The sequence below is a fragment of the Ambystoma mexicanum genome, chromosome 3q, assembly GCF_040938575.1.
Source record: "Ambystoma mexicanum isolate Mex_15411 chromosome 3q, UKY_AmexF1_1, whole genome shotgun sequence".
In the NCBI taxonomy this organism is placed as follows: domain Eukaryota; kingdom Metazoa; phylum Chordata; class Amphibia; order Caudata; family Ambystomatidae; genus Ambystoma; species Ambystoma mexicanum.
The window spans coordinates 777,573,969-777,587,760 of NC_090926.1; the positions used below are offsets into that span (position 1 = coordinate 777,573,969).

Sequence of the window (13,792 nt, forward strand, 5' to 3'; positions counted from 1 at the left end):
TCTTCTCAGACCTTTGAGGGCGCCCCGGCGACGGGGGTCCAACAGAAGGCCAAGCACTGCGAGTCCGCTGGCACCGGGAGCGCCAAACGGTCGGGTTCTATGGGCGCCAGGCAGGGCGCATCCTCCCCGGCGCCATCAACCACGAGCCAACTCTCTGGCTCGGGTAAGAGGAAGGTCCGAGCACCCGGCGAAACTCCTGGAGAGACCCCGGTCATGCCCTAAGGCCCCATCAGAGGGGGAGCGAGGTGGTGACCCTCCCCCCAAGGAGAAGGCGGTGAGCGCACCGAAGGTGGTGAAAACCTTGATCCATCCGGCCAAGGCCTCTATCGAGACAGTCGCGGCGGCCCTGGCTCAGCCTGTGGAGGCTACACCAGTGGTGGCGACCCCGGGGCCCAGAATCTCCCTGCCACCGCGGCGGGAGTCCTCTTTCATGCCCATCGACAGGACCCCCGTGAAACCTCCAACGGAGAAGAAAAAGGGGGGGCAGGAGGTCATCGTGGACTCGGCCTCAACCTCTGAGGAGGAGCTGATCGAAGTTTTAGGCCACGGCTCTGGCGTGGAAGAAGGCCATCCTGTCGAGAGGGACCCCGACGTGGAAGACGACAAGGGCGTCGAGGATGCCGACGGAGCTCCTGATCGCCTGTCGGATCTCCCTCAACCAGTGCCGCAAGACAACTCGGTGGCCATTTTGTTGGCTATACAGTCCTTATGCTCGGAGATAAGGACAAGACTGCCATTACCACCAACGGAGGAACTGCTCCCGACGGAGGACCCAGAGCCAGGCCCCTCTGGGAGCCCTCCCCCCAAGAGAAGAACGATTCATCCTCCACCTCCTTTTCAGCCATCGCGCCCTGTTCAGCCCTCCTCCCCGTCCACGACACGTGGGGATGATACAGGGACTGATAGGGCCGCGACGGGTACGGACAACGAGGTTTACAACGAGGATCTCCCGTCGTCACCTCCCACCCGGGCTTCCCCGCCCGACGAGATTGGATCGTTTCACTCCATGATCGCCAGGGCATCCAAGCTTTTCCAGCTCTGCCCGGAAGAGAAGAAGAAGGAAGGTTTCCTTTATCAACGGCGCGAGACCAAGAGGAAGACGGTCCTCGCTGTACCTCTACTAGACGATATTTGGGATGAGGGCCTTGCCCTCCTCAAGAACCCATCCACGAGGCCGGCTAGAAGGGATCGGTACGAGAAGAAGTACCGGGTCCTGGACGCGGCCCCCTTGTGCCTTTGGGCACAGCCGACCCCGGACTCGGTCGTCTCCGCGGCGGCCAGGAAGAAAGCGGGGGGGGGGCGCGGCCTCTACGTCAATCCCCCCGCCGGACGGCGAGGGAAAGAAATTAGACACGATGGGACGCAGAGTCATCCCGTCGTCGCCAAGGAGGACAAGGCGGCAAAGCCTCGTCGAAGCAGGACTGAACCGGCCGTGGGGTCGGGCCCCCACCGAAGCACTCCGGTGGGAGGCCGGCTGGCGAGCTTCGTCAGCATGTGGCAGTCCATCTCCACCGACCGTTGGGTGCTGGATGCCCTAGCTCAGGGTCACGCGCTCGAGTTTCTAAAGAGGTGCCCGCGCGTTCCCCCTGTGGCCAGGAAAGAACATCACGTCCCTCAACTTCTCTTGGAGGTAAAGGCGATGCTCAAGAAGGGCGCCATCGAGCTCGTCCCAAAGAGGCTTCAGGGCTCCGGAGTTTACTCAAGATACTTCCTCGTGAAGAAGAAGACGGGAGGATGGCGTCCCATCCTGGACCTACGACGACTGAACAAATTCATCAAGGCACAGAAGTTCCGAATGGTCACCCTCCAATACGTCCTGGGTCAACTGGAGGAGGGCGATTTCCTGTCGTCGTTGGATTTGGAGGATGCCTACTTCCATATTCCCATCCTAAAGGGACACCGAAAGTTTCTCAGGTTCGTGGTCCAAGGGCGTCACTACCAGTTCAGAGCCCTTCCCTTCAGATTGAGGTCGGCACCCAGGGTGTTCACCAAGTGCCTCGCACTGGTGGCGGCACAGCTACGCCGAGAGGGGATCCACGTCTACCCCTACCTGGGCGACTGGCTCATCCGAGCAAAGACGAAGGAGCTCGCCGTGGAGCACACGGCAAGGACCGTCCAACTACTCACGGACCTGGGATTCTCCATAAACTACGCCAAGTCCCACCTGGTGCCCGCGCAAGACGCTCTGTTTCTGGGAGCGAAGCTCAACAAAGTGTCGCTTCTGGCCTCTCCGTCGGAGGAAAGGACGAGGGCCATCTTGGGCAAGGTGCAGCGGATGCTGGTTGCGGACGCGGCCAGGGCGAGGTCCATCAAGTCCCTCCTCGGAATGATGTCTTCTTGCATTTATCTCATCCGCCTGTGCAGGCTCCGGATGCGCCCGTTACAGGAGTTCCTGGACGCACGCTGGATCCAGACGACGGGCAGCTTCGAGGAGAGGATCACACTCGACGAGAGTTTCCGACGAGCGATCCGGTGGTGGGGCACCCGTGCACATCTGACGGCGGGCATGGACTTCCAGACCCCCGGCCACCAGGAGACAGTGACCACGGATGCCTCCCTGGAAGGGTGGGGAGCGCACACCGAAAATCTGCACGCGAGAGGCCTTTGGCTTCCGACGGAGAAGTCCCTCCATATCAACGTCCTGCAGCTCCGTGCAGTGTTTTGGGCCCTCAGGTCCTTTCTTCCGTCCCTCAAGGGCAAGGTGGTGAGGATCTTCACCGACAACACCACCACCATGTTCTACATCAGGAAGCAGGGCGGTACCAGATCCCCAGCCCTGTCCAAGGAGGTGCAGGATCTGTGGCATTGGGCCGTCGCCCAAGGGATGTTTCTGGTGCCGTTTCATCTGGCAGGGATAAAAAACACCATCGCCGACTCGCTCAGCAGAGAGCTGCACTCGTGCCACGAGTGGGAACTACGACAGGATCTAGTGGACCGCCTCTTCCGACGGTGGGGCACACCCCAGATCGATCGGTTCGCGATGGCGACGAACTCCATGTGCCGGAGGTTCGCCAGCAGGTTTCCCCAGCCGAGGAGCATGGGCGATGCTTTCTCGTTCCCCTGGGAGGGCCTGTTTCTATACGCGTTCCCTCCATTGCCATTGCTGATCCGGCTCATCAACCAGCTCCAGAGGTCACGGTGCAGGATGATCCTCGTCGCACCTGCGTGGCCGAGGACGATATGGTTCCCGGACCTTCTGGACTTGTCAGCGTCCCCGTCAATCAAGCTGCCAGTGGACGCGGATCTTCTCTCCAGGGAAGGAGGCGCCATCCTCCATCACGACCCGACGTCGCTGAACTTGCAGGCCTGGCTCCTGCAGCGTTAGAATTTGGATGGCTCTCCGGCTGTATCATGTACTGTCATACGACATACCGGCCGACTGCAGAGAGGTTCTTGCAAAGGCCAGGGCATCCTCAACTCTTAAATGCTATGGACACAAATGGAAGAGGTTCTCTGTCTGGTGCCACGCACAGAAGATTAACCCTCTACGGATTACGGCTCCCCAGGTACTGCCGTACCTTCTGACGCTGGCCAAGGCTGGACTGGCGCACGCTTCCAAGATTCATCTTGCTGCGATCTCCCGATACACCAGAACCACGGGGCGGACGTCTTTGTGGTCTCATCGTCTGGTGAAAGAATTCATGAAGGGACTGTTCAGATCGTTCCAGCCGGTGAAGGCTCCGGCCCCGGCGTGGGAGCTCAACGTGGTGCTGACCAAGCTCATGGGACCTGTGTTCGAGCCTCTGCACTCGGCCCCGTTGAAGTTCTTGTCGTGGAAAACAGCGTTTCTTGTGGCCATCACCTCTGCACGAAGAGTGGGAGAGATCCAGGCCCTTTCCTGCAAACCCCCGTACTTGACTTTTCACGAAACGAAGGTAGTGCTCAGGACGCACCCCTCCTTCATGCCCAAGGTGCCGTCGGACTTCCACCTCAACGAACCCTTGGTGTTGCCTGTTTTCTTCCCGTCGCCTTTGTCGCCGGCCGAAAGGACTTTGCACTCGCTGGATGTGGCTAGAGCGCTGAAGTTTTACGTGGACCGCACAAAGTGTTTTTGGAAGACGTCACAACTTTTTGTGAACTTTGGACCTGTCAATCAGGGGAAGGCTCTCTCAAAGGCCTCCATTTCCAGATGGCTCTCCGGCTGTATCATGTACTGTCATCGGTTGGCAAACCGACTGCTGCCTGGCCGTCCGAGAGCCCATTCCACCAGAGCGATCGCAGCTACCACGGCATTCCTATCTGGTGTGCCCTTGCTGGACATCTGCAGGGCTGCTACGTGGAGGTCGACGCACGCCTTCACGAAATTCTACTGCGTCGATCGGGATTCCAGGGAGGAGTCCAGGGTCGGCCAAGCAGTGCTGCGCAATCTGTTCTCCTAAGGTGAGCCTGGTGAGGAGGTAAGAATTGCTTAATGTTGAGTTTGATGTAATGCTTAATGTTGAGCCTTTGCCACCTCCCGTGGTTGTGCATGTGTGTACTGCTATGTATTCTTTATTCATGAGCATGTGAATCCATGCCAGACCCCATGCTGGAGAAGGAACAAGTTACTTACCTGTAACTGTTGTTCTCCAGCATGGGTCTGGCATGGATTCACATGCAAACCCTCCCGCCTACCCCTCTGCGGCTCTTCACTTGGTCATACTGCCACTTCACGTGCTACCAAATCTGAAGATGGCTGCCAGAGGCGGGGCTTAGGTAGAGGGCAGTCATTGCCTGTGGTCAGTATGACGCAGAGATCAGTGATTGATTACTACTACGAAAGACAGATCAGAAACGAAACTGATACTGATTTTTTTCTTTACCGAGGATTCCCAGCCTGACGACGGGGAATATTCATGAGCATGTGAATCCATGCCAGACCTATGCTGGAGAACAACAGTTACAGGTAAGTAACTTGTTCCTTCTCACATAAACATGGGAAATTATCTCTTGTCTATACTGCAAGTCTATAAAGCCAACTTGATACCTATACTTACCTATGGGACTGAAATATGGGAATTTGCACCTGCTTGAAAGCAGGACCATGGAAACACTTCTCAGGCTACCTCGTAAAGCTCTGGTGGAATATCTACTGGCTGAACTTAATCTATGCAGGCTAAGCATGGTGCCTGAGATTCAGCAAATCAATTACTATCATAAATGCCTGACTGCACCTGCTTCCACAGTAATGGATTGGATTGTGAATGGGTATGAATATCTGGGTGGGTTTATGAAAGGTTGCATAATGGAGAGCTTAGTTCTTTTGGCTAAAAGGTGGACTCCCAGGTTGGGGGTTATTTCTTTAAATATGAGCAATAATCTATATACAAAACATGTAACAAATGGCATCTTTGGTGTTGGGCAAGAAGAAGTCTTGGTCGATTTGGCCTCTAAATCTCTCAGTACGGAATATGTCCATCATTATCCTAATTCCAGGTCTTCGGATGTATAGCAGCAATCTTTTCCAAACCATAATCTTCTTTGGATATATCTGAAAGTAACATTTTATCAGGGTAAGTTGTTGAAAGATATTGTATCTCAACCAAAAAGGAAGTTCCCACAGGGATATTAATAAAAAAACAGAAATTATGTTTTTAATTTGCCTACCAGATTTTAAGCAGTGTTATACGTGACAACCTATTGAATCTACACTTACCGACCCAACTTTAGCTGTGTAAGATTAAACAGTCACATTTATAATGCACTTGTTTCATTATAATCAAAAGGAAATATATTTATTTTCCATGACACTGAGTGATGATCAATCATTTGAATGAAATCTAAACACAGAGAAAGCAAAAGCAAAGAAAAATGAATGATAACACAAAAGATAGACTCTCATGCCTAATATAACGAAAACCAACTGTGTGAAGTAAAAACTCTATGAACGAGAGTCACACTAATATCTTTCAAAGTAGTTTGCAGTGATTGCATCTGAAGATAATTTCAGCTCCTCTAATAGCCTATATTATACACCAGAAGTACACCCACAAGTACATGGGCTGTTTGGCTGGGGACGTCTGTTCCGTTATCTGGACTGTGGACACTGTGTATGCACAAGAGGAAGCCTAGTGAAACTTTAGCTGCGAAACTGACACCCCTAAGGACTCCTATTGAAGTAACTTTACTATGTTATTCTGACTTTTGAGAGCTGTGATTGCTCTCTGGACTTTGTGAGCTTACGCCTCTTTGTGCTTTCTCTATTTAGAGACTTCTTTTTGCCGCCGCCTGGCTCTGCTTGGCCCCGCCCACTACTTCCCAGCATTCTGTTTTGCTGTAGTGCACGCGCACCAGAAGTACACCCACAAGTACTTGGGCTGTTTGGCTGTTCGGCGGCAGGGCGTGAGGCGGCATAGTAACATATGTAAGTCTGTTTACAGTGTCGGTTGTACTGTATCCTGATTGTACTACTGCTGATTTTGCTAATTTATAGCCTGTGCTATCTGAAGGTAATATCCGCTGGTTTTATGCATGCTCACTGGGGTGCCATAAATTGGTGACACTTAGGCTTGCTCTAATGAGAACTGAGTGAGCATTATTTACTGGAGGTTACAGATAACGTTATTTAGTGGTAGTCAGTTTTTGTATTTAGATTATGCTGGGATCTTTACGGAGCGGCAAATTAGTCATTCCCAGCGCTGCTCAGAAAAAGTAAGAGAAATAGCCTATATTGACAGCAAGTGGTAGTTTGGCATCCACACTTGGAATTACCTCTCAGGTTGCCCTTCAACATTATACAGAAATGAATGTAGGTCGGGAGGATGGTTTGTCTTTTCCGTCTGCCACTGACAAATGGGAGTTGAGTGGGATGGACTCCCCCCACCCCCCTTCCAACAGTGACAGATAATTTAATAAAGGACGAATCAGACTCTTTTAATAAGCAAGAACATCCCAACGAACACTCAGAGAAAAGTTTTCTAAGTATGCATAAACTGCAGGTGCGGTCATCTGACCTTAACATGGAAGACGTCAATCCTGCTAGACCCCAGGTCGACACTTCCTTGCCGGCCCCAGGGGTCTCAGCTGAGCTGCATAAAAGGGTTAGGCTTTCTAGGGGCCCGTCAACTCCTGCAAATGCAATGGGGAGGGGGGTCGAGACAATGTATACCTACATAAAGCTGCCACCTTTGATGCCACAATACGATGTCATGATGCTTGTTTTATCTCTAATCAATTATTGGGCTCTATGAATACTGCGGTGCAAGTGCAAGGGCTGCTTGGGGCTGAGACAAAGTACCCCACAAATGTTGACTCTCATAAATGCTCAAGTCCCTCTACCCCGGAACTATTACCTGGCCATGAACATGAGGCGTCAAACATTATTAATCCTACTCAGGGACTCAATGCTGAAGACATCTTGTCTGCTTATGTGTCCTTCCCGGTCCTTACTAGGATTTTGAATCTCCTGGATAGGTGCCATGAAAGAACGCATGTTGAGATACAGGAATTAAGATGCCTCCTACTTGAAAGCAAAGAAAAATTAAGTAGATTGGAAGGGTTTGTATACACCTCAGAGACGCGCAAACATGCTAATATGACAAAACAACAAAATAAAAATTATGCATTCTCAGGGTACCCAAACACTGTTCGAATATACACGTGGAAATTATGCTGCCCAATACTTACCCTCCAACGCCATTCTGTTGAAGGGTCAGTCATATGCAGATGCACTACTATGTAGGAAAGAAACAAAGCTATTAACAAAATTGGGCGATTTGGAGGAACTAAAGTGACTGGTTTCGACCACTTCAGACAAAATTACATGTGTGGAGACTCTAATGGGCACAATATCATCACATATAAATATTGAGTCAATAAACAATACTGATAAGAGTCCCCTGATTAAGATCTCTAGATCCAAGCTGGATAGTCCATCTGCACTGCTGGATGTGATTGAGGAGGAGGAGGCTACTCTGGAACAGGCACAGGAGGATGAACAGGGTGCTGATTCCCTTCCTGATCAAGGTGCCCCTTTGAATATTATATGTCGCGTAGAGAAAAGGAAATGCGAGCTAGGGCTCTCAAAAGAAGAGCTATGATCTCTGACGCTTCCAACAAAGCTACTAACAAAAAACGTACCCTCTCTTAAATTAAACAATACCAATATGAACATTAAAGACATTTGTAGTTTGTCGGCTAAAGTAGGGGTTTTGGACTTTACTCAATTAAATGAGGAAAGCAAAAAGGCCTCACTATCCCTAATCTAGGAGGTATTTCCCTACCGCAACCAAGACTGAGGGTCTGTCCTGTGTCAAGAGGTCCAAAGCAAAAATGTCCTGTGTCTGAAATCCTATCCTAGCCCTCACAGTCTAAAGGTAATAAGGTGTAAAGGATGTTGTCATGGCCTTGAAAGTGCACAGAATGTTCAAATCCAAAAAAAAGGTATAAATGCAACAAGTCTCAACTGGTTAATATTCACAGTTCCAGGGAACGACTCCCTTCCCCACGTTTCGTTCAACTAAAACAAAAGTAAAACAAAAAATAATCAAGGATAGCTCCCTCATCTTGGTGTCGCCATCCACTACCAGGGAAATTACTCCCTTCCTCAGGTTTCTTTCCACCTTCGATGTAATTCACAATCATAAGGGCATGTGTCTTCCTTGGGATTTTCTTATACAGGTAATTCCCCACACTTGGGTTTGCCTGATGCACTCTCCTGCCAGGACTTTCTTATGCTTTTCACTTCATACACTTGGCTTTGTCTGGTATACTCTCCTTCCAGAACTTCGCACAGGCAGTTTCTTTGGACAGTGTGTGCCCCAGGTTTCTTAATTTGTTAATTCACTTTGATAAACAAAATACCTGGTATACTCTCCTGCCAGGTCTTAATACACAATGTCCCTCTGGTTTTCCCTTCTTGGTCTTCCCAAGTTTGTACTGGAGGTCCCAGACCCCCACTGTCTAGGACTTCTGTTACTTTGCCCGACAATGCTTTCATGTCTCAACCCTTTCCATGGCTCACAGGTTCTTTTCCTGTAGTCTCTCTGCGTTCCCGGCTCTGAATCTGGTGCTTCTCCGGCTCTCGCAGCTCTCTCTGCCCCTGCAGGCACCTCCGGCAGGTGGTTGGTGTTCGGTCGGCTGCCAGGAAGCACAGATTGCTTCCTCCTGCTTTGCCACAGCCTCCGTGCAGCTTCCCTGAGCATGCTGCTCACCGGGCTGCCTTCTCTCCTCTGCTCACCTGTCCACATGACAGCTTGGGTTCTCCGGCAGCGCCTAGTCGGTTGGCTCCGTCGTTCTCACGGTGTCATCGATCTGCACTAGGAGGAAGAAGAGGAATCCCATACTTCTCTTCCCTGCATGTTTTTAAACCCGGTCAGGCCAATCAGATTTTTTCAGTACTAGACTGCTGGTGTTGGTTCTCGTTGGGAGTAATCATCATTGATCCTTGACTCTTCCTCGTCTCAGTTTTTGTCAGCTAGTTCATTACCTAATATTGAAGAGTATGGTCAGTAGACCTGGTAAGTTGTTGAACGGGATTATGGCAGTAAGCCATCATGGCATGAGGAATGGAGGGAATTACCCTAAAAGGGAAATGGGGATACCATTCCTGCCCTGATGTCATGTCATCCCCCCGAGGGTCGCCTCCTCGCATGTGGTCCTCCCTCATATAGCCACCCCCAGGGCCAGGATCAGGTAGTGGCCGTCATCTCCTGGCCACATGGGGAGAAGCTACCTCTGGAAAAGGAGTGTTGACATCAGATTCATCTCAGTATGCTCAAATACTGTAATATTTTGGTAACACTGTAATTATATTCGGTTTTGTGCCTCTGAAACAATTTGTGCCATGGAATTGTTAATTTTGGTTTCTTTTTGGAAATTATTAAATATTTGATTTTTTAAAAAAGTGAATATTATAAAGCAACCGCTGTACAATACAAAGTAAATCCACACGCTTCATATGTTAAAACATGTGGCAAAAACAGAAAGGTACTCATCTGCTGAAGAGCATCAAAGAAAGAGGGAGAGTTTCAAGCTGGTTGTGTGGGCATAGCAGTGAGCAGTGTGTGTCTAAAGTTTCTTTAGAGCCTTTGTTTTTGTTGGCTTTATCTTTTGATTTATCTTGTGAATTAGGTTTATTTTGTTTGTGTGATGCGCCAAAGGCTTTTCGTGAAGGGTGTTAAACATACCCCTTGAATCTAAGATTGCACAAATTGGGTCTCTGTACCTAATGTTGCCAATTCGAGCACAACCACAGTGACCAATCGAGCTGGTCTTAGCCCTGGTGTGCCAGTGTTTTCACTGGATCTAACATTGAGCGCATGTACAGTCATTGCGCTAGCCTAACACTCATTCAAAAACCTTTCACTATGTTCAGACCAGCATAAATCTGGTCATTGTGCTGATTGTTGTGCTGGCCATAGATCCATGCCTGCAAAGGTAGTCCCGGATGCAAACGTTTGACAACCCCAGTATGCTCGCACATTCCTCAGTTTAGTCATGTCATGAAATATCATGACATATGTCTTTATATCATGCTCTATCATAAAATATCAAGACATTACACAAGACAATTTGAGAAACTGGACAACTCCAGTGAACTCCTAGTTAGGCAAACCCAGTATACTCAATTCTAGTAAATTCTCAGTTTACACTTACACTATTCAAGTACATTCCCAGTTTCTGTTAGTTCTATATAGGTCCAGCACTGTAAAATCCCAGTATACTTCCATATTAAATCTCAGTATATGCCCAGCATATTCCCAGTTTGACAAACTCTGTATACCCGCAGTATGGCAACCCCATTATAGGGCTAGGTTACAAATCATATTATAGTCCTAGTTTGACAATACAACTCAAAAACCAATGTTTAAAATCACTATTTGACATGCCCAGTATTTTCCCTGTTGCCAATCCCAGTGTCCTATCAGTTTTGACTATTTTCAGTTCGACATCCAGAGTGAAATTCCCGTTTGAACAGTATAATTCCAGCATATTCCTCGTTTGACATTATTTGCCCATTTTTCACAGTCTCAGTATTTTTCCATTTTGAACACAACAGTGTATTCAAAGTTTTCCCAATCCAAGTAAATTTACCATTTCATAATCGCAATAACCTCCCAGTTAATATGTTCTAATTTCCACAATTCTAGTGCTGCCTGCAGAATCCCAGTATAGTGTTTGGCAATCCCAACAAAAACTTATTTTGATATTCTTACTTTTTATAAGGATGAAAAGCATTCTATTTGTTGACATACCAGTATATTCCCAGTTTAATACACCCAGTATTATCCCCAGTTTGACACTCTGACTATACACCGCACTGAAAATTCCAAATCAACACCAAATATCATGAAGAGTATGTTGCCTTTCGTGAAACCTGTTTGCACAATTACAGGCAGTGTGATGAGTCCCAGGACCCATCAATCTAGCTTTCCACATATAAAGGGGGAACAAAAAGTACCTATGACCAGAACAGATGATGACAACTTTTCTGTTGACACAAAAGAACCACATACATCGGCCGTCGCCAGTCGATAACCCAGAATTGCACTCTAATAGGGAAAAGGACCCTAATATTTTGAAGCCATTTAAAATGACATGGTGACCATGGAGGCAGCGCGCGTGCGCGTCGCTCCCATGGTAACCTATAAACATAATGCGAGCCGAGTATCGCGTCTTTTTGACGGGTGGCACGAGCTCGGAGTTTGTCTACAGCGAGCAGGTATGAATATGTCTACAATTTTCTACTCGTGGCAATTGGAACATCCCAATAGTATTTGTTTCGACCCCTTCTTGGTGTGTACACATAATTAAGGGGAGCCAGCCTCTGGGTGCCCACACTTATTTAACAACAAGGGGCATACAAAGATACCCACGGAGCTGCTAAATTACTAAAAATAGCTTTTAAGCTAAGATCCCTCCACATATATATTAGTAAATACATCTAACTATTATAACAAAATTAAGTCCTAGGATGGCTACGAAAACGACATTATTTTTGGAATTCTTTTAGCTTGTGCTACCAGCGGTCATCCGCTTGCCAGCTGACAAACACCTGAGGCGAGGTATATTCCTTCGGACTGGGCGAGTGTTTTGATTGGCTATGAGCATTTCTTCGGTCGCAAAGAGATGGGTGTTACAAAGAGATGTACAACTTAAGGCATCTGAGACATGTTTCTCTTCTACTTTTCAAACAGGTTGAGGCGTCCTGCCATTATTTATCTCGGCAATAAGGTCAGTGTTTTACATGGCTGCACATCTTCTAAGTTTATTAATGAAAACATTGGGAATTAATTAGTTTATCCTTGGTTTTTGTAAGGAGATCATAGAGATACTTTGAAGCTTTACACTTCCAGCCCTGAAGATGGATGTATTGAATTCCGAAACGCGTTGGCACTTTTAGGAGTGTATAGGATGTATGATTGAGCAGTAGGGATACAGCTGCTCATAGGCTAAGAAGACACGTTTATGTTATTATTGATGAAATTGTAATTGAGATTCACAGATTGAAAAAACACATTAATGTTGTTACTGATACAATTGTTGAACAAATGTGTATATATTTGCAACACTAGTACTGTATATTTAATAAGAATTTTTTGTTATTGAAGAATGATCCGGTTGACCTTGCATCATTTATTGTCAGGTTGGCTTCTGACTATGTTGAATCAAGGGCAATACTGTGCATCAAATGATACCACGAAGTAACTAGAGTATTGAATGCTTAGATATTTTGAATTACTGAATTAAACCAGTCCTGACTGTGCTCTCCAATTTCTGGGGGTATGGTCGTCATATACTTGCTTCAAAATATTAGGGTCTTTTTCCCTATTAGAGTGCAATTCAGGGTTATCGACTGGCGACGGCCGATGTATGTGGTTCTTTTGTGTCTTTCTGCTCTCGAGTGGCCTCGTGAGCTACCCAGCTGCACCAGAAGTTCGAGTGATACGCCTTTATACAATTAACAAGAGAGGGGGATATGTGCTCTTCATTTATTATTTTCTAAACACAACCACTTAACATTTGTAGTGCTTCCCTTCCCATTTTAATGTTTCTGTTGACACCTGAAAGGGCCTTGTTAATAGTGTTGGACTTAACAAGTTTGGATTTTCTCAATACTTTGAGCTTAAAGCTGAGGTCCGAAGCATACAATACTGAACTGTGCCTGCCCAGCATTCTTGCTGTATCTTTTTGACTCTGGCTTAGAGAGGAGTCTGCTGAACGTCACCACACTCAATTCTTAGTTAACTGATATTTGCATTTCTGTTTTTTTTTGTCATCCTTTATAAAGATAAGGCCACAAACCCCTGTAACAGACAGGAGGACTGGGAGTACATCATGGGCTTCTGTGACCAGATGAACGGAGAGCTGGAAGGGTATGTTTGAAGCTATTGCACCACTTTGCTTTGGAGAAGTGTATGATTTGTTCTATGTCACACCATTAATTGTGGTCATTCTGACATATCTTAGCTATTATTAGTAATTTCAGCATGACAATGTGGTTTAAGGAATCTGTGTTTTCTGGGTTTAGGGGTCTTCGATTTAATAATGTAAGGGAGTCATTGGATTGGTGAAGGTGTGGTACACAGTAGATACCTTATGTGTTTACTAATCTTCTAAATCCCTGGATTTCTACAATTCGCTCACATATATGACCCAAAATACCACCAGCTCGCCATTTGTTAACGCAACCTAATTCACGACTTAGACACTGCAGGAAGTGATACAGAGTGTAATCTTTAGACAAAGTAAATTTCAAAAGCAATTGAAAAATAAAAACTACCTAAGGTTAAAAGTAATCAATAAAGAATTTAAGACCATTCTATGGCCTCAGTAAAGTTTAGGGCAAATGAAAAATGTGTCCGTGTTGAAG

At 47.4% G+C, this 13,792-nt stretch overlaps 1 protein-coding gene across 3 annotated transcripts in view; it reads left to right on the plus strand.

The window, feature by feature from the left end:
- The window catches only part of GGA3 (golgi associated, gamma adaptin ear containing, ARF binding protein 3), a 1,381,263-nt gene that overhangs the window by 198,723 nt on the left and 1,168,748 nt on the right, over positions 1 to 13,792 (plus strand). For 2 of the 3 annotated variants that reach the window (XM_069654819.1, XM_069654820.1), the window contains one exon: positions 13,211 to 13,295. In XM_069654819.1, the coding sequence (XP_069510920.1) occupies positions 13,211 to 13,295 (85 nt within the window). Of the gene's footprint in view, positions 1 to 6,187; positions 6,344 to 13,210; positions 13,296 to 13,792 lie in introns of those variants that run through there. The other variant, XM_069654818.1, reaches the window with a different exon arrangement.